This window comes from Polypterus senegalus, chromosome 3 (assembly GCF_016835505.1).
Source record: "Polypterus senegalus isolate Bchr_013 chromosome 3, ASM1683550v1, whole genome shotgun sequence".
NCBI classification, from domain to species: Eukaryota; Metazoa; Chordata; class Cladistia; order Polypteriformes; family Polypteridae; genus Polypterus; species Polypterus senegalus.
The window spans coordinates 69,673,719-69,696,079 of NC_053156.1; the positions used below are offsets into that span (position 1 = coordinate 69,673,719).

The window sequence follows — 22,361 nt, forward strand, 5'->3', positions numbered from 1 at the left end:
CTGATAAAGTAATCCAGCTGAATTCTTACAGCTTAATGGTGAATCATGTACTTGAGGACACCAGCGGAAATTAAGGGGAAGTGCATTTAGGATTGAAGCCAGGAAGCACTTCTTTACATAAAAAGTTGTGGGAATCTGGAACAAACTTCTGAGACATGTATTTGAAGCAGAAACCTTGAAGATCTTTAAGAAGAGTCTGTATATTTGGACAGCTTGTACATACACAATGGGAGGTCTTAAAATCAAAAGTATACCTTATGAGATGGATTTAGGAGTCATAGTGGACTTAACGATATCGGCTTTCAGACAGTGTTCTGAAGCCATTATAAAGGCTAACATACTGTGAGGTTATATAGTGCCCTGATGTGTAGAGTACAAGTCCAAGGAGGTTATGCTCAAGCTGTATAATGTACTGGTGACGCCTCCTCTGGAGTACTGTGTATAGTTTTGGTCTCCAAGCTACAAAAAGGACATAACAGCACTAAAAAAGGTGCAGAGAACAGTGACTAGGTTGATTCAAGTGCTACAAGGGATTAGTTATGAGGAAAGATAAAAGATAGCTGAATGTTCCTTTTCATCATGCTCGTTAAACACAGCCATGCTTGTTAGTTTCACTTGTAAAGTCTTAATTTGCCGAAATTTGCTAAATTAATCAATTACAGTATTTCTATAAATTGCTGAAGTTGTCAATATTCAAGTGCAAAATGATGCCTTAGTGAACTGGGTACCAAGAGTTTTTATTAAATATACCAGAAGCAGAAGTTGTGCCTTAGCAATCCATATCCTTCTGTACGTGTTGAACCTCAGTAAACTGTTCAAAACCAAAAATGTCTGAAATCACAGGAAAAACATTTTCAATTTTTAATCTTACAAACTATAATTCAGCAGCTGAAAGCTAACATGGCAAAAAGCAATCCAAATAAAAACATCACTTTCCAATCAGAAAGATGCAATGCTTTTAGTAATAATACATTGCACATTTTCAGATGTTTAGACTGTTGTTTGCTAGGCAAATGTTTATTTTAAAATGTAACACACGAGGTCTTGATGATTACAATGCATTATTCAATTTCCACCAAACATTTTTGTCTCATCCTCTTTCCAGTTTTGAAAACACTAATTTCAAATTCTTACTGATCATAGATCAATTGACAGTTTGTAATGGAGGATATTTACACAAGAGATCAAGTGCATTTTAATTACATAAACATCAGCACAAAAGCAACATGGCTAAATAAGGAGAAAACAATACTGCAAAGTCTATGGACATAAGCCAAAACATTGCACATTTATCTTTCGCTTGTGACAGCAGAATCTTCACAATAATAAGTTTGAGAGTGGAAAAAATACACTTACTTTCATAAATAAATAAAACAAAAATAACTTTGGTTTAATACACATTAAAGTATTTTTTGCAATCATACAGATAGACCACGAAAAAAAACACACACACACACTGCTGAAAATACCTTCATTATTCTTGAATGTTTTCTTCTATTATTAAAAAAAAAAACATTCACAGACACATGTGCACCAAATGTACTCTATGAAACATCAAATTATGTTTGCTTACAAAAAGGGTTTCTTTTAGGCGACTGAAAAGTATAAGGAACTATCAAAAAGACTGCAAGTATTCAAACAAATTGTGCATAATTAATAATTACAGTGGAGTTCATCGGCTCCCAGCTATCCTGTGCTTTGAGAACAATCATCTTTTCAGTTTCTTTATTAAGCCATCAATGCTACACTCTCTTCCTTCAAAACGACACCCAGAGGGAAAGTCAAGGCCAAAAGTCTGCAAACTTCACAAACTTGACTACTGTTCATTAAGACTGCTTTTACATGAGAATTTTAGAAAACTGTTTTGCACTTCACAGAAGTTCAAATACATTCACACTGGAAGAAAAATATCTTCACATTTCGTCAGTGATGATGCCTTTCATTTTGAAAAGACAATAAAAACATACTTTTAATTTTTAAAGTTCATTAAATGAGTTTTCTGCAGTTTTGAACATTAGGATGGAGTTATAAATCTTCAAGGCTGGGCCAAGTTTGATGTTCATTATTTTCACAAGATCCACTTGAGTAAGCAGAAGAAATGCCTCTCCATCAATTTGCTGCAATGAAAAAACACAAATTATTATCTCATACCCAAGTCAGAAAAATACTTGTTGGAGTCTCAAAAAAGACTTTCTGTGTTTCATTTTCATCAATCATCATTTGTAGGGTTCTCTGTTTCAGTGCGCTACCTTGTGCAGGGTTACTTTTTAACATTTCCACTTCAAAAACACTTCATTTTGGAGTTAATGATCAAGAGCAGCTGCACAAGCCGGGTCAGGAACATTAATCTATTGAACTCTTTCATAGGTGCACAATGTGTAGTATTTCATAGAGCCATTACACAAAAACAGATTGAAAATGTAGTGGGCACTCCGCCTAACAAGCATCATCTTAAACAAGTTTGATCTTTTTCAGGTCAAAGTTATTTCTTCACAATCATGGTAGGTTTTTTAAGAGATGACTTAATTTTAAGAGGTGACATGATTGAGAAGAAGTGACATGATTAAAGTGTTCAAAATTATGAATGGAATTAGTGCAGTGGATCAAGAATGTAGCTTTAAAATAAGTTGAACGAGGACAACGGGGTACAGTTGGAAAATCGACACAAACATTAGGAAGTTTTTCTTCACGCAGAAAACCATAAACACTTGGAATAAGCTACCAAGTAGTATGGTAGACAGTAGGACTTTGGGGACTTTCAAAACTAGACGATGTAATTTTGGAAGATTCAGTGAATAGGACAGGCAAGCTTTGTTCAGCTGATCTTCAGTCTGTTCTTGTCTAGATTGTTCTAATTTGCTAAATTGTGCTCTAAAGTGAAGTGAATTTAAAAATACAATGGGGCTTTAGGATATATGGGTTCATAGATGACAGAAAAAGTCATAAAACTTCCCAAGAATGTGTTCAATTTGAAGTGGCCAAGGGTTCAATTTAAGACAACATGCCTTCCGCGTTTATGAGGTAATAATCCTTCTAATAATAGAAGGAAACTAGTAACAATTATTTTATCACAGATTCTTGGTGCTATTTTTTCAAGGTCAAGGATATATTTTGCTCATTTGTTTGCTGTAGCGAGCATCAAGGGTGAAGTTATGACCACGCTACGCAGAGCCCCCCAAAGCCCATTATACTTGTGCTGTATTTTACAATGCCTGCGGAGTCAGATGCACAAAGTCAATATTTACTGCCAGAACATGAGGTGCCACGTACATTTACAGCAGGCAAACCACCAGTGAAACAGAAAAATGCTCTGGCTACACACTTGCTTAATATTCCCTCTCACTGATGCACAAGTGTGAATTAACAATCCAGCAGCAGCACGCAGTACATTTTACAATGTAAAGAAAAAAAGCTTCAGTACAATTAAAAAATACAGGGTGGTCCAGATCTAATTATGCAGGTCCAGATTGTCTGGATGACTTTGATTTATGTGGGGATGATTCCAGTTCGGCGCAAAGACGATTGTTCATGTCATCAGTTCGCAGACTTCTTGATGGTCTAGGATTTTTCGGGTGATTTTCTATGTAATAAACTTAATAAGTTATAGTGTAATGAAAATTGCATAATTAGATCTGGACCAGATTAGATCTGAATCGGTTTGCAGCTGAGTGTGAAGAGGCTGGGATGGGAATCAGCACCTCCAAATCTGAGACCATGGTCCTCAAGCCGGAAAAGGGTGGAGTCTTATTCAAGAGTGAGGGAAGAATGGAGCGTGAGATCAACAGGCGGATCGGTGTTGCATCCTCAGTGATGCGGGCTCTGCATCGGTCTGTTGTGGTGAAAAAGAAGCTGAGCCGTAAGGCAAAGCTCTCAATTTACCAGTCAATCTACGTTCCTACCCTCACCTATGGTCATGAGCTATGGGTAGTGACCCAAAGAACGAGATCGTGAATACAAGCGGCTGAAATGAGTTTCCTCTGCAGGGTGTCTGGGCTTTCCCTTAAAGATAGGGTGAGAAGCTCAGTCATCCGGGAGGGGCTCAGAGTAGAGCCACTGCTCCTCTGCATCGAGAGGAGTCAGATGAGGTGGCTCAGGCATCTGATCAGGATGCCTCCTGGACACCTCCCTGGTGAGGTGTTCCAGGCACGTCCAACCAGGAGGAGGCCCCAGGGAAGACCCAGGACAAGCTGGATGGAACTATGTCTCCCGGCTGGCCTGGGAGAGCCTTGGGATTCTCCCGGAAGAGCTAGAATAAGTGGCTGGGGAGAGGCAAGTCTTGGCCTCTCTGCTCAAGCTGCTGCCCCCGCGACCCGACCTTGGATAAGCGGAAGAAGATGGATGGTTGGATGGAGATCTGGACCACCCTATATAAGCAATTCTGTGACTTAGTTATTAGTTATTATTGTCTAATTGTCCACAGAACGAAAGCAGCAATTCACATCTGAGCATCAACATTCAGTATCAATAACTTTCCGAGGTGAACCCAATCCCTGATGGCCCTGAAGAGCGTCACACTGCAACGGAGGAAGATGAATGGGATACTGAAGTGCATAGTCATCTTTTAAAATGGTTGAATCATTAGAACATTAGAACAATCTAGACGAGAACAGGCCATTCTGCCCAACAAAGCTCGCCAGTCCTATCCACTTGTTTCCTCCTAGAAAACATCAAGTCGAGTTTTGAAAGTCCCTAACGTCTTACTGTCTACCACACTACTTGGTAGCTTATTCCAAGTGTCTATCGTTCTTTGTGTAAAGAAAAACTTCCTAATGTTTGTGCGAAATTTACCCTTAACAAGTTTCCAACTGTGTCCCCGTGTTCTTGATGAGCTCATTTTAAAATACAAGTCTCGATCCACTGTACTAATTCCCTTCATAATTTTAAACACTTCAATCATGTCACATCTTAATCTTCTTTTGCTTAAACTGTAAAGGCTCAGCTCTTTCAATCTTTCCTCATAATTCAACCCCTGTAGACCTGGAATCAGCCTAGTCGCTCTTCTCTGGACCTTTTCTAGTGCTGCTATGTCCTTTTTGTACCGTGGAGACCAAAACTGCACACAGTACTCAAGATGAGGCCTCACCAGTGCATTATAAAGGTTGAGCATAACCTCCTTGGACTTGTACTCCACAGATCGTGCTATATAACCTAACATTCTGTTAGCCTTCTTAATGGCTTCTGAACACTGTTGGGAAGTTGATAGCTTGGAGTCCACTATGACTCCTAAATCCTTCTCATAAGGTGTACTCTCGATTTTCCGACCGCCCATTGTGTATTCAAACCTAATATTTTTACTTCATATGTGTAATACTTTACATTTACTGACATTAAATTTCATTTGCCACAAATCTGCCCAAGCCTGTATGCTATCCAAGTCCTTCTGTAATGATATAACGGATTCCAAATTATCTGCTAATCCACCTATCTTGGTATCATCTGCAAACTTAACCAGCTTGTTACTTATATTCCTATCTAAATCATTTATATATATTAAAAATAGCAGCGGCCCTAGCACTGACCCCTGTGGAACACCACTTTTAACATCAGCCAGTTCTGATGAGGTTCCTCGCACCATCACCCTCTGCTTCCTGTGTTTGAGCCAATTCTGCACCCATCTAAAAACGTCACCCTGAACTCCCACTTCTTTTAACTTGATGCCCAACCTCTCATGTGGCTTCTTATCAAATGCTCACACCAAAATCACCAAAATCTCACACCAAGGGTTTGCTTTTTCCCTTAACACTAGAATTACCAGAGCCTATGAAAAAACTTATAGATCCGTCCCACCTTAAATCGCTTCGCACCTCTCCATTAGCGTCTTTTGTCCTGTAAATGTGTCGATAAGCAGCAAGCAGCCTACTATCACATCCCCCCACCGCCGCGCAGTTTTCTCAGCTCAAGTCTGTTTACCTGCGTGTCAGTTGCTTAGAGTTGTATTGAGTGAGAAGTCAAGCAAAATGACACCTTTTATAAATAGTACTATATCGTTATTTGGAACACATGCATTTCATGTGTGTTGTGTCTACAACGATCTATGTAAACACATCATTAAAACAGAAACGTTTTTCATGTTTTAGTCACAATTGACAGCACCAAGCACAAGGTACAAACCAACCCTGGATGAGGTGCAGGTTCACACTACCCATTTATTACTAGACCCATTCCCACACATCCTTCATAAGGACAATGTGAAATTGCAAAACTATCTCCTCCATCTGTATTTATGGTTTGAATCCAGAATGCTGGATCTGTCAGTTAGCAGTGCTAATCATTGAACCACCATGTCATTACCAACAGTAAGAAAGTGAAATGATGGCATGGGGTAAGACAATAAAAATGAATCTAAAGTTATTACTGTAGTTAGAAAGACTGCTGCCAGTTCTGTGCTAATAGTAAATTTAGATGTGGGTTTTAGGATGAAACTCTCTAGACTGGCCAACTATAAGTGAGTTCAGAGTTGGTTATTCCATTTTGCCTGCTGCTAATAAGGTAAATCATCTTCCTGTGATCAAAAATTAGATTAAGCGGATCAAGAGAATGGATTGATTTTATACAGCAATACAGAAACACATATGTTAACTTAGAAAACATTTAGTCATTGGGATTCTACATTTACTTTACCTTATTTCAATTAAAACTTTTGATTTTTAGGATAAAATAATTTACCTTGGAAAACTGAAGTAAAATCTGTAAGTTTTTTTTTTTTTAAACAAGGAAACACTAGAAAAAAACACTACACAATACACTATAATATTCTTTTTGTGTCCACAAAATGTGACATGAATGTTGACAAATGTCTGGGAAATACTTCACTCAGGTGCCTGAGATGGTATAAAAGTATTATGTAAAAGAGGCTGACAAAAAAAAGAAATTTCATAACAAAACTCCAGTGATAATCAGGTAAAAACCTGAAATTAAAAGGATACTGCATTCTCAGAGCCAAATGGCAAGGGAAAGATAAGAAATTCATTAGCCTATTTACCGAATACATTTAAGCCAAACTCTTTAAGTAAGACAAAAGATCATTCACACCTTTATACATCAATGGCCAGTTTATACAGAATGTCACAATATCTAGCACTCTTAACATGGAAGGAGAACATATCCATTATGGTCAACAAAGCTTCCCAGAGTTTCAAGTGTCCCAGGATGCAATGACCATTTTTTACAGATTAATTAGTAAAAGTGTTTTGACCCTCTCCATCACAATATAGTATAGTAATCTCTTTCTCAAGGACACAAAGCATCTAGAAAGAGTTGTGAGCATCGCTCCTAAAATCATTGCTTATCACCTCTCCAATAGGAATTCAGTGTTTTTATTGAACGAAACATAAAGTCATTAATATCTTTTACAATCCATCACATTTTGCCCAAGCTCTTAAAGTGTTTATCCACAAGCAGTGAGAAGCACAACCTTTTGACCTTAAAACTAACCTACAATAATGTGAATATGTTTTTGCTAAATTTGTTGGGAGTTTGGAAATGATGACTACTGTGGTCCTTCATATTTACATGCTTGTGTCAATGTTTGATGAGTGTTACCAAATGAAATTCCACATATTTGACTTTATTAAGTCAATAGAGCATAGTTGTAATAATAAAAATAATATTACGGGCAGAAAACTAACATACCCAGAAAAGACATTCCAAGTAGACAAGTGAAGCAAAGTCTTCTGGTGCTGTGTGCAGAAGTATTAACCACTGTGCCAAGATGCCATTCAAACATTAATCTGGTTAGATCTTGTTCCTCTTTTGCATGCCAAAGTTTTGTGACCTGGCATGAATCTGTGTGAGGTGTCTTCAAGTATGGTTTGTAGTGGGCTGGGGCCTCATGTATATGTTGTGTGTAGAATTCACACTAAAACATGGCATATGGACAAAAGTGGAAATGTGCGTATGCACAGAAAAATTCAGATGCACAAAACCTTGTGTAAGCCAACTTCCACACACTTCAGCTCCATAAATCCCGGTCAGGATGAAAAGTAACACATGTGCAAGGGCCTGCTGTCCCACCCCAACTCTTCCCAGAATTACACCCCTTTGAATATGCTAATTAATAAGCCTGTTACCTTCAGAGTTTTGTGAAAACTTCAGTGTATGCAAAGTGGTGGCAAGGAAAAACGTAATATTTGTTGGCTTAAGCAGTGTTATAAGCAACAAAAGGAAAGTGATGGAGTGATCTAGAGTGGCGGAGACACTCAAAAGTTCAAGTTCAGAAATTCGCACAGTGCCCGAAATGAAAAAGAAGTGGTCAGATGTCAAAGTCGAGGTGAAAAGGGCAAATTGTAGCATGTGTTCCCCAACCCAGTCATTAATCACCACATGCTTCTTAAACAGGCTTTCTGTTATGCTGACAGGAGAGTAAAGGCACTGATCGCCACACAGAATACATTACATTCATGATATTACAGCTCTCTGAACATTTTAGAACAGTGTTTCCTTTAGAAGCAAAAGCTCCCTTGTTGGAATAAGTTATTTTAAATTGCGGCATTTTAAGTAACTGAAAATATAGAGATATGATATTAAAAGGCGATATCCCTCCCATAGTGATTACAGCGGTACTAACAAAGAATCACATGAGAGAATTATACTTAGCTTTCTTTAATGACGATATTTTTCGCAGTATAACAGACGAAGGAAGCTTATAGCAGACAACACCAGGTCGGATCTTGATGTATACAGTCTGCCATTTTTCGTCACTACACTGAAAGGATTTTCGGGACGGATGAAGGCAACATCATCTGGCCGTCAGCTTCAAAGGGTTTGGCAGCAGTTCAAGCCTTATATACTGGTTTTTCCATGTGCTGGTCTTCTCTGGTCTCCAAACAAGGACAGTAAAAAACTCAAACCCCACCTCCAACAAGAATAGCACAATGCTCACACTGCAGTTTGTCTCATTCTCCAAACTGCTAGGCTAATGGTTTCAAAATGCAGCCTAGCCCCTGTGTACCATACTTGGTCTGCCCATATGAATGAATCCATAACAGTGGGCACAGAGACAGTGACATTAAACCTAATATTATAACAAACCGATTATAACAAACAATAAGATATATACTTCATATTATTTCCATGATGAAATGCATTAAAGTATGTATTAAACATGTGGGTCCCAGTGGCACAGCGGTAGCGATGAGCTGGTGCCCCGTCCAGTGATTGTTCTTGCTTCCCCCATCAAGGGATTGTTACTGCCTTCTGGAGGAAGCTTGCTGGTAGATGCGCAACCCTGAATGGTATAATTTAATGCAGCAGTATTGTTTCTGTCAAACATACCAGGCCTCAATTCCTGTCCTTCCGTTTTCTTTCTCTGCATACCCAATCGCCACGCAATGATCTCTGTGATAAATGTAAAGCTAGCTGTAAGTTTAGAACACTGATTCTTCAAAACGTTTATGGAACATTGGAAAAAATCTTTATACATGTTTAATTATTCCGTTCCTTCAAGGTCGTGCCAGTCCTAGCAACCATCAAGTGCAAAGCAGGAACAATCGAAGAACAGTCAAGTTCAAATTAACTGTGGCATGGCATGACTGTGGAATCCATGCAGGTGCTGGTGGCTTTCTTTAGGGAGTGTGTGCTATACATGTCCTCCAGCGCTGAAAGTTGTATCCTGATAATCCTTTGCGTCCTCGACACAACGCGCTGCAGAGCTATCTGATCAGCTGCTGTGCAGCTATGACTCCACACACACATACAATGGGTTAACAATAGAATCCCTGAAACCTACGAAAAAAGTCGTAATGCCAGGTCACCTTAAATTCCTTTACACCTCTTCATCAGTGTCTTTGTTTTACAAATGTGTCAATCAGAACAAGCAGCCTGTTATCCCATCTCCTACTGACACAGCTGAAGTTCTCCCAGCTCAAGTCTGTTTATCTGTGTGTGAGGCACCTGGAGTTGTATAGGGTAAATAATATATCATTATTTGGAATACATTCATTTCATGTGTGTTCCATGTCTACAACCATCTGGATAAATGTAGGATGACAGGAAATATGAAGCAAGAAATGTGCACCATTTATACACAAGGCCCCTGGTGTCCTATCCAGTGTTGTTTCCTGCCAAGTGATGCTACCGGGATAAACTCCACTGAACTGCAGTACAGATGATAAATGAATTAAGGGACTAAAGGAATGCAAAACTATAGTTTTTTTCTAATTTTAACTACATCTTCATTCTGGATTTTGAGTTGACAAGTTCAAAAATGTAGTGTCTGCTGTCTATTGTTTTCTTTTTATACACTAAAAAAGGTGTAGTAGTCCACCACTAGTTTAGCAATCAGATGTTTTTGACAATCAAAAACTAGCAAACATAAATCCTAGGACAAATCAAGATGTGTGAGCTTGCATCCCATTAACATCATTACACCTTCTATCTTTACCTTTGCAATGCTGTACCAAGCACTATTGGACAAATGTGACTGTTGTTTTCAGATATCAGTTTAAAGAGAAATGTTCAAGTGAAATTAACTGGACAATTTCAAATTTTCCACTTTTTCAGATAAGCTCCTTGGTTCACTTTGTAGCCAATTTTCAGGTCACAGTTTTACTGAAAAGCAAATTGCTTGTAAATCAGGCAATTTCTTTTAGACATAAGCAGGATGGGGTTTTCTCCATATTTTAGAATTCATTCCATAGCTGCCATCATCACTTACATCATCAATTAGGACAATTGAGCCAGTTCCAATGGCAGCCAGACTACCTCAAACTTTACAGAATGTTTCAAAGGCTACTCCTAAAATTGTATAATACCTTAAAAGGTCTGTAGTAATAGCAAGGCAAAATTTAGATTTTTACATCTACATAATGTATGGGTTTATGATTTTGAAAATGTTATTATGTTTATCTTATAAAAAGTAAAACATGTTGACATGTTTATTTATGGTTGTGGTTGTCTTTAAAATAAACAGCATATTTATCAATACAATATGTAAAATAATCATGGATGCAACCAATTTTGGACAGAAATAAGTAAACTATGTGTAAAATATGAGCAGAATTCTGGCACTAATGCCTCCTAGCTCCAGGCATTTGGGTTAAAATTTTGACCTAGCCACTCACTGCATGGAATTTGCATGTTCTCCCTGTGTCTGTTTAGGTTTCACCAGGTACTCCAGATTCCATCCACACCCTAAAGACTTGCATGCTTGGTGTGGATGGCAACTCAGAATTAGTTCTGTGTGAAGCGAGTGTGAGCTACAATGCACTGCATTTATTCCAGATTTAAAAAAGCCTTTGGTTACCCCTACATTGTGAAATTCCTATCCCAGTTTATATTCTGTACCAGCAATGTTTTTGGGAAAAATGTAAATGAGGAGTAACTGCCACAATGCAAGATTCACAGAACTGCAAAATCTTCCACACTATTTTAAACATGAAGTTGACAATGTAAAAGTCCTATGCAAGGAAAATGGAGTGAACATTAAATCAAATGTACTGTCTGTGAGTTATTAAAAAAAAATTCTTACTTCTTCTCTGAATGTTTTGACTTGTTCTCTGCATCCTGGTAAATGCTGTATAAATTCAGTCACCTGAAAAAAAAAACAAACAGTATTTTAATTAATCAAATAATTATTTGTCATAGCTTGTGATTAAATATGAACTTCTACAACCACCAATAGTCACTTGCAAGTTTTGCTTTTTGTCGACTTATTTATAATTTTCATCTTTAATCTAGAAATCCACTCATGTTATGGCAACCTATGGAAGAACACAGACTGGATGTCCAATAGAGTAACCTGTGTCAAAAATGAAACTTAGTTTAAAAATGAATGGGACAGTAATGAAAGGTGCATTATTTAGAAAGTTCAGTTTAATTTCATCATCACTGAAAGTAATTCTCCTGGTGTTTATTAAAATCAATGTTAGAAAGAAAGACAACCTACTTAAATGGTAAAAAGCAAATTGGAAATAGGTCAAGGTGTGGAACTGGAGAAGCAAAAGCTATAATAAAGATTTAGTATAAGAAAAAACTGTAAAGTTTCAGAAAAATGTTTTTTATTTTCTAACCTGAATTTACTCAATGTTAAATTCCTTTTTAGTTTCCAATGTATGTTTTAAATAGTTCAAGAGTTTTTTTTTATTTTAAACCATTTTTAAGACAGGCTGTATGTACTGTACCTAAGATAAAGACAAACTTCCAACACATAATTTAAACTGAGAACAGAGTCCTTGAAATTTATCAAATATCCTTAAAACAGCTATATGCATCTTGCCTCCTGACAAAGCTTGATTAAATTCTTAATGATCCTCTGCATTATAAATTTCATTTTAACAGTCTACAAGTTGCCGAGTAAAAACAATAATGTAAGAGGTAAATTGCATCTTTAGCAGTTAATTTATTTAATGATACAGTGGCTAAAACAAAAATCAAAAAGTGCTAACTAGATAAAAGTAAATTTACATGCATATTAGGGCTGTGCGATATGACCAAAATCTTATATCCCGATATTTCATTTCATATCCCGATATAGTACATTTTCTTTGTATTCAGTGAATAGTTTATATAATCACCACTCCTTTTTTTTTTTCATTTAAATTAAAAAAATCAAAAATGAGAAGTACTCAACTTGTAATTATTTCTGTTCTTTTATTTAGAACATTTGAGCAAATGTTTGACTTAGAATGTAAACATAAAATGTTAATGTATCAAATATAAAACACTTTTCAAAAACAAATTACTAAAGGCCCAATATAAAATACTGCTATATAAAATGCCTGACATAAACAAAATGTGAACTGTAGCAGCAATAACTCTCACAACATATATTAAACATAAAAGGATCAAAGCACTAACAACTAAACTATATAAGGCCAATAAACCCTTTAAACAAAATAAATACAAGTCTAACATTAACTGTCAAAACCAAATGTAAACATTGTACTTCAAACTGTAGCAGCAATAAGGCTTACGACAAAAATATATTAAATATATAATATTAAATATAATATTTTTAGGCTACATTCTAGTAAAATGTTAATTTGCACATCGTAGTGTGGCAAATCTCCGTTAATGAGTTACAGCTGATTGCCCCGTGCGTGGGACTGGATGGCGCTAACGTGTTGATGCCGTCCAGCCCCAAGCACGGGGCGATCCGCGGTAACTCGTTAACGGAGATTTGCCATGTTAATGCAGTTGTGGCGTAAACGTAATTTTAACAAGATTAACGCTGACAGCAAACGCTGCAGGGAAAATTATGCCTTAAGCAAATTGTTTTGGTAGCAATTAATCTTCCAAGCTTTTAACATGCTCGTTTAAACAGTACCTTTACAACTGTAATATCCTACGTGGCCTGCCTCTCAGTTGTAAACTCTCTGTATGCTCGCTCACATGCCTTTTGCGGAGGTGTAGAAGAGGTTTGTCGTGTTGGAGTCTGTGGTAGCGATCGGTTTGCAGCATAATTTGCACAGTACCGTTTTCTGGTCCGTGTCAGACTCTTCAAATCCAAACCATCTCCATACTACAGAGGTAGCCCCTCGTTTAGGAACAAGGTCCTTCTGTGTGGAGCTACCTGGTGTTGCCTCGTCTTCATCAGCCATGCTAGTGTGTCTGCATCCACGTGGTGGCCATCAAAACAATGAAAAAAATATTGGCGTAAACAGTTTATTTTGCGACACCACGAAACAAACGATAGCGTAATGTGCAGCGATAGACGTTTTCATATTGTCATCCGATATATATCGTTATATCGAACAGCCCTAATGCATATTGCATTTAGTTTTTCTTCGGTTATTGTTTTCATTTTCCATCTTATTCTATTTTTTCTTGTCATGTATTTGTAATGTACATAGGCCAGTGAATTTCCTATTGTGGTTTAATAAACTTTAAATTTACCTTGACCTTTAGATAGTTAAGGGATTTTAAAAAAGCTTTTAACTGATGAACTGAACTCCTTTGGGGAAAGCTAATGGAGATGCTGAAATACAGTAAGTGTATGATATATATATGTGTATAATATATATATACAGTATATATATATATATATATATATACAGTATATATATATACAGTATATATATATATATATATATATACTGTATATGATGTAGCATGGTGTGTTGCAATTCAGCTTACCTCATGAATAAAAAACATTGGTTTCCAGCTTTCTAGTTCAAAAATTGAATACTATTCTTGAATACTTATACTAAAGGCACACATATAGACAGACACATTATTAGGACATGCAATACCACTTTTGTACATGTTGTAATACTACTATTTCATCTAGTAGCAGCACTACTGTAAACATTTACACAATGTAAAATATCAAGAAAATTAATGTGTGGATGGATATGGTAGCATACACTGAGATACAGTATGAGGCAAGCCATAAAACAAGGAAATTTAACTTTCCATCTGAGGGAATGAAAGTTTAAATAACACAGAGACTACATGAGCGTGCTGAAAGTAAATGTTATTTTATTTAGTTAATTGGCACAATTTAATTAATTAGTACACATTAATCAACTTATAATTGCATTGCATTTAATAAAATATTGTAACAGCCCATAATATTTTTATAAATCTAAATTAGCCATACTCTGAAAATCCTGTGTTTTGTTGAAAAACTAAGCTGTCTAAGTAAAATAATAAATTTAATGGTATAATAAAGTTTCAATGTTATATGTCAGTCTACTCTTTTACAGTGTTTACAGTGAAACAGAAAATCATATTTTGAGTTTTTTTCAATAAAATTATAGATCAGATCAGACATAACTTTATTTGTCCCTAGGTTTGGGTTTTTACAGATGCTATTTCAAGAAAGAAAGAAAGACAGAAAGAAAGAAAGAAAGAAAGAAAGAAAAATAAAACTTCTGACTTGGCTATCGCAGTCACAGCAAGGCATTATGCAGGCATATTGCTGTAGGTATTACAGAGCCCCAGTAGCATTTCTTGACAGGATTTGGCTGAAAAAGTTGTTTTCTAAAAGTACTTTGTGTTAGTGTATCAGACAGAGGATGTGTAGCATTGTCCATAATGGCACTCAGTTCTGTTTTAATTCTTTTTTTTTGCTATGACCTCCAGGGGTCCAGAGTTAATTCGTTTGACATCGCTTGAAGGTATGTTTCAAGCCCAGTGCACCACAGCATAGAAGACAGCATCACATAGTTGTAGAGGATGTGAAGGATGTAATTTCCCACATTAAACAAATGCAGTCTCCTAAGGAAGAAGAGCCTTCTCTTCCCTTTCTTATATTTCTCCCTCTGTGTTCCAAGACCAGAATAACCTGCAATTGATGTGAATCCCCAAATACTTGTAGGAGTGTATCACCACTACATCCACTCCCTAAATAGTGACCGGACATACAGACTCTTTGGTGCAGTGAAAGTCAATAACCAGTTCTATGGTTTTGCTGATGTTAAGTTGCTGACAATTCTTTCTACCCCAAAAAACAAAGTTCTCCACCTGATTCAAATATTTTGTCTCATCCCCTTTATCAATACACCCCATAAATGCAGAATCATCTAAGAATTTCTGCAAATGACATGACCTGGTGTTATATTTGTAGTTGGAGATGCACAGAGTGAAGGAAAAAGGAGACAGGACTGTCCCTTGTGGTGTTCCAGTGTTGCTCACATCTGTATCAGAAGCACAGACCCTGAGACTCATAAACTGTGATCTGCCAGAAAGATAATCCATTATCCAGGACACTATAGGCTTATCCACCTGCATATCTTTGAGTTTATCCCTTAACAGGGATGACTGGATGGTATTGAAGGCACTGGAGAAATCAAAAAACATCATCCTCTCAGACAGCCTTGGTGTCACAAACCCTCCTAACCCATTAACAGCTGTGTTTGGTGTTCTTCCAGATGGACCTAAAGTGGAGAAGGACAAACAAACTGTGATTGCATTCACTACACTTTGGCATGCAAACTTATTTTGCTAAAATGGAAGAATCCTAATTCTCCTCTTTTAAGTCAGTGGGAAACCGATGTTTTATACTATATGGAAAAAATCTAATTCTTACTTAGAGGATCGGTTCAGATTTTTTTCAAAACCTGGCAGGATCTAATCAATAATAGTTTAGAATAAGCTCTTAAAGCACCGAGGAAGCAATTCTTTCTGCATTTCTTTTTCTTCTCCATTCATCTCTATTGCCCTTTTAAACTAATCAATTTAGGTATGTTTACAAGCTTTAAGCTTTACTCCATTGCCCATGCTCTCTTTCTTAGGGGTGGGGGTCAATTTTTTTTCATCCTATTTTTTTTTTGTAAAAATTGATCTATTTGTATGGAATAATTACAATAAAATTAATAAAATAAAAAAAATAAAAAAACACGCCTTGTGGAGCAGATAGAAAATTGTATATTCCACACAATCTTTGTCTGATAGGCAATTAATCACAATATGTAATTTACTGCAATCACCAGTGTAGACAACTTAGCAACTGCACCAGTGTTCTTTAACTAAAGTTTTCTAGCTGATTTTTTTGATCAAAAAGACCTATTTAAAGCTGAAAAAACTAAAATATACAGTTTTCGGGGAATCTGATACTGATATGTACACCCCCCACCAAAATGGCGCCTTCAATTACAATATGCAGGAACATCACATGTTTTAACAATCTCTGCTCGTTTTTTATTAAAGACATTATAGGCACTTTTCAAATAATGCTCAACTTTAGGGACAAAAAAAATTTCCCTGGTAACACAGAAAACTGCTGCATGATTAGAGTGTTGCTATTAGTATTTATACTTAAGCAGAATGGATTTATTAAAATATTTTATTAAAGTACAGTCACTCACTACTACAAAGAAAAACTGTTTCTAAACTATTGTAAACATATTTTATTTAGCAGTATGAATACAGCAATGAAATAACCTTTCAACTATAAGTAACTTTACACATAATACAGCATTCAACATTAAAACAAAGGCTAGTTCTGAGTGGACTTTTAAATTGCTTTAATTAAAATAAAACATCTTAATATTTTAAAGAGTAATGCTTTCATTTCATATTGTTAAAACTGACTGCTGGTGCATCATGAGATGTATTCAATGAAAATCAATGCTTTTTAAAGTCATATAGTCTTAGCAGGTAAACTCTTGTTTGTATGAAGAAAACTAGTGTGCATCCAAAAAGAAAAAAAAAAAGAAATCGATAATGATTGTGTGGTTAGAATGAAGAAAATTGCTGGCACTGCCTTGTCACTTGTCTTAAAGTTCAACAAGTCTTGACCATGCTGAGTTTGATTTCCTATATGGCTTAATTAATTATAAACATAATTAATTAAATGGTACATCCTCCTCTGTTGTTAATTTACTAAAGCACACATGATGCATTAAAGCTTTGGACGGCAAACCAACACTCAGGTTGTGGGTTCAAATCCTGCCACAGACACTGTGTGACCATGAGCAAGTCACTTCACTCACCTGTGCTTCAATTGGAAAAAGAAACTAAATGTATGCAATTGTAAGTCATTTTGGATAAAGGCATTGGCCAAATAAGTTAATACAGTGCATCCAGAATGTATTCACAGCGCATCACTTTTTCTACATTTTGTTATGTTACAGCCTTATTCCAAAATGGATTAAATTCATTTTGTTCCTCAGAATTCTACACACAACACCCCATAATGACAATGTGAAAAACGTTTACTTGAGGTTTTTTCAAATTTATTAAAAATAAAAAAAACTGAGAAATCACATGTACATAAGTATTCACAGCCTTTGCCATGAAGCTCAAAATTGAGCTCAGGTGCGTCCTGTTTCCCCTGATCATCCTTGAGATGTTTCTGCAGCTTAATTTGAGTCCACCTGTGGTAAATTCAGTTGATTGGACATGATTTGGAAAGGCACACATCTGTCTATATAAGGTCCCACAGTTGACAGTTCATGTCAGACAACAAACCAAGCATGAAGTCAAAGGAATTGTCTGTAGACCTACAAGACAGGATTGTCTCGAGGCACAAATCTGGGGAAGGTTACAGAAAAATTTCTGCTGCTTTGAAGGTCCCAATGAGCGCAGGTGCCTCCATTATCCATAAGTGGAAGAAGTTCAAAACCACCAGGACTCTTCCTAGAGCTGGCCGGCCATCTAAACTGAGCGATCGGGGGAGAAGGGCCTTAGTCAGGGAGGTGACCAAGAACGCGATGGTCACTCTGTCAGAGCTCCAGAGGTCCTCTGTGGAGAGAGGAGAACCTTCCAGAAGGACAACCATCTCCGCAGCAATTCACCAATCAGGCCTGTATGATAGAGTGGCCAGATGGAAGACACTCCTTAGTAAAAGGCACATGGCAGCCCGCCTGGAGTTTGCCAAAAGGCACCTGAAGGACTCTCAGACCATGAGAAACAAAATTCTTTGGTCTGATGAGACAAAGACTGAACTCTATGGTGTGAATGCCAGCCGTCACGTTTGGAGAAAACCAGGCACCGCTCATCACCAGGCCAATACCATCCCTACAGTGAAGCATGGTGGTGGCAGCATCATGCTGTGGGGATGTTTTTCAGCGGCAGGAACTGGGAGACTAGTCAGGATAAAGGGAAAGATGACTGCAGCAATGTACAGAGACATCCTGGATGAAAACCTGCTCCAGAGCGCTCTTGACCTCCAGACTGGGGCGACGGTTCATCTTTCAGCAGGACAACGACCCTAAGGACACAGCCAAGATATCAAAGGAGTGGCTTCAGGACAACGACCCCAAGCACACAGCCAAGATATCAAAGGAGTGGCTTCAGGACAACTCTGTGAATGTCCTTGAGTGGCCCAGCTAAAGCCCAGAATGATTCCGATTAAACATCTCTGGAGAGATCTTAAAATGGCTGTGCACCGACACTTCCCATCCAACCTGATGGAGCTTGAGAGGTGCTGCAAAGAGGAATGGGCAAAACTGGCTAAGGATAGGTGTGCCAAGCTTGTGGCATCATATTCAGAAAGACTTGAGGCTGTAATTACTGCCAAAGGTACATCGACAAAGTATTGAGCAAAGGCTGTGAATACTTATGTACATGTGATTTCTCAATTTTTTTATTTTTAATAAATTTGCAAAATTCTCAAGTAAACTTTTTTCACGGTGTCATTATGGGGTGTTGTATGTAGAATGAATTTAATCCATTTTGGAATAAGGCTGTAACATAAAAAAATGTGAAAAAAGTGAATACTTTCCGGATGCACTGTATAACTGTAATTTTACAAAGTCAACCAATATAACAGGACACAGCTGTCAAATATGACTGTGCTACAGTTTGTAGTTTAATGGTAAATGTGTATAGAAAGAACACAAAAAAGAAGGCTAGGCTGCTTATGATGTTTTGAAATCTCTCAGGATCAAGAGGCCAGATATCCCTGTGCTAACCTTGTGCTTAATTTAGACATTTAGCTGTACGTAATTTTGACTTCCTGAGAAAATCAATAATGTATTTTGTAAACTAGAATAGATTTGTACCACTAAATCCTTAAAAGTTTTTCTCTCTCTCTTTCAGTGTAATTAGAGTATTCCATATACTACTTAATGTTAAACAAACACAGAATGAAAATTCAACCAAGGTCAGTACTGTGTACATAGTTTTTGGTATCTTAACATTAATTAGTTAAAAAAGACAAAAAAGCAAGGAAGGAACCAGAATCTATGTAAAATCTAAGTAAAATGAAAAAATAATACAGAGCAGGATAAACCCATATCTAATAAAAAGCTAATATTGCAGTTGGAATGTTTATTCAATTTTTAAACAGAACTAAAATGCATTACTTGTAATTTCTAAAGAGGTAGACAAAGACCTGAAGCAAGCCATGCAATTAAGTAGAAAGTTCTATCAATAACAAGAACTGTTTCCTAATGAAATGCTGCAGGTACTGTGGCTATACAGAAATATGAGACCCTTGCCCTAGGCTAATCTAATAAATAGACCTTTACTTATGCTGTGCAGTGTCTTTTTATAGACTAAGACAACACTACAAAATATTACTTCATTTGATGTACATTAGCTTTTGTTTTCATTTACTTAAAAGCAATATGTTCAACTTCAAGTTCTACGTTATTTACTGTCATGTGTGCTTGCAGGTTACCCAATGATAATGATATAACACAAAGAATGCAACACTGTTCATTTAATACAACAAAGATGAAGAAATACACATCATGTAATTCATTGGTACAAACAACTGTTGAACAGCCTTGCGATTAGAGGATGAAAACCATCCCTGAATCTAGTTGAATGTGCTAATGGTCTGGTACCATTTGATATAATGGAGGTGGTAGAAAACTAAATGTGCAGGATGGCTGAGGTCTTCAGTAATAATGTTTGCCTTTGTATGGCAGCATGTTATAGTATATGCTGTATGTCCTGGATATAAGGGAGCTGTGGTCTGGTAAAGGTCTGTGACACTTTCACAAGCCTCTGTAGTGCTGTCTAGTCTTGAGCTGACCATGTGCTATACCAGGATGCTATGAAGTAAAGATGGATTCTGCTGTGCTTCTATAGAAGATGGTGAACACAGATAGAGATATTATTGCTTTTATGAGATGTCTAAGGAAGTAAAAGGCCGTGGTGAGCCTTCATAGTAACAGCTGAAATGTACTTTGCCCAGTTTAGGTTATTTTCCAATTAAGGCTGCACTGTACAACATTTCTACTAACACAGTCAGTAGTGTGGTCTGCCTCCTGTTTCCTACAGTCCAAGACCAGCTATCTGGTTTTGCAATTGCTAATATTAACAGAGAGGTTGTTAGCATGGCACTGCTGGGTCAGATGTTTTGGTTTTGTTAAATGAAAACCCATTAAATGGGGTGCCTTAGACAAAATGTAAAAGATGTAATGAAAAGAAGTAGGGACCTACCTCTTCCACTGTCCACTGTGTCACTTTACTTGCAGTTATTCCAGCAACACTGGGAAGGAGTTTGCTATGCTGTTCCCAACACAAGGGTGAACTGGGTAAGGGAGATGTAGAAGGCATAAAGACAGACTGATGAAGAGCTTGTTGTAAAGTTAATTCTTCTGTTTCTGCAAAGGGGAGGGACATTAAAACAAAGGGGTAAAAAATTCAAACACATACAACATAATTTCAACATTCCTCAGTTTCCAAATGTAAACATAATTTTTACACAAATATATGTAACTATATATATAGAAAATTTGTTACAATGTTGTCAATTTGAACTTACTATTTGAAACATGTATTTTTACCTAAATAAAAACAGGAATTAACTTTTTGCCATGCTTCGTTATTACTTTCAACTCCTAATTTCACCAATTGCTCCATTTATACCACTTTTATTATATATGTATAATAATATCAAATTAAGAATATTGTAAATATACAATATCATGATAATGCAAATACTTCAGTTTATATTTGGTACCAGATATTTTTCATCTACAAGTTCAGGGCTACCATCTGCTGGAGATTTGAAGAAACTGCAGTAAATTTTACTAAAATACAAAATACATTTCAAATTGATCTTTGCAATTTATTTATAATAAATTCTTGTGAATGAAGTGTACTTTGTAGATATTTTTCAGAGTACAAAGATGAGGAAGAGATGGATTGCTGTTATGTGCTGTTACTTCAGCCACAAAACAAGAAAGATGTTGCATATCATCAGCCAATGTGCATACCGTTAGCACAGTTCCGATGGCATTCATTTTTGTGAGGTGCATTCTTTAATTAAAACAACACAGTGGTCAGCAATCCTGGCTCAAGTATCCTTTGTTCTAATTCTGTGCCTGGATGCTGCATGTATGTATGGAGTATTGAGCTTCTTCTGGGAAAGACCCTGTGCGGGTGTGTATGACCAGTCTATGTAATACACTGACATGGCTGGATTCTGCCTTGCACCAGATGCTACTGGAAATGGGTTACAGTTTCCGTATAAACCTAAAAAAGATTAAGGGGGTCAGATAATGTTATTCTATGATAATCTCAATAATAAATACTGTATCTACTAAAGGGCTCTGCATTCCATCTCTGGGTTTGGAACTGGCCATCTCTGCATGTAGTTCTCGCTGACACAACATACACTTTTCTCATTTCTGTCTCCCAGGGACAGGGAACTCTTCTTGTCAAAACATTAAGACCAGAAGCATTGGAAGCAGCCAATTGGCCAACATCTGCCAGGGCAAGTTCTAAGGTTATCACTTTTCATTTGTCAGTTTCACACAAGTTAAACTGTAGAAAGGAGTTATTCTTCACATCTGGGTTAGTTTAAATATATTATTGTTATTTCATCACAAATCCATAAATATACAAACAGATACTTAAAAAGGAAGTACAGTGATTTTCCGGTTATGTGTGTTTGTCTAAATCAAAATGGTTATTACAAGATGGCCTAAGAAGATATTATCAGTTTTTGAATTAAAAAAATAACCACAAAGTCCCTAACTTTTCATAAAACCAAAGTTAGCATTTCTGCCGAAGGTTTG

At 36.8% G+C, this 22,361-nt stretch overlaps 1 protein-coding gene across 2 annotated transcripts in view; it reads right to left on the reverse strand.

The window, feature by feature from the left end:
* Positions 1-851: 851 nt before the first annotated feature.
* Positions 852-22,361, reverse strand: part of l3mbtl3 (L3MBTL histone methyl-lysine binding protein 3) — a 174,807-nt gene continuing 153,297 nt past the window's right edge. For both annotated transcript variants that reach the window (XM_039747467.1, XM_039747468.1), the window contains exons 20-22: positions 20,779-20,942; positions 11,468-11,530; positions 852-2,117 (exon numbers count right to left, since the gene is read on the reverse strand). In XM_039747467.1, the coding sequence (XP_039603401.1) occupies positions 1,977-2,117; positions 11,468-11,530; positions 20,779-20,942 (368 nt within the window). In that variant the 3' untranslated portion in view covers positions 852-1,976. The remainder of the gene's footprint in view (positions 2,118-11,467; positions 11,531-20,778; positions 20,943-22,361) is intronic.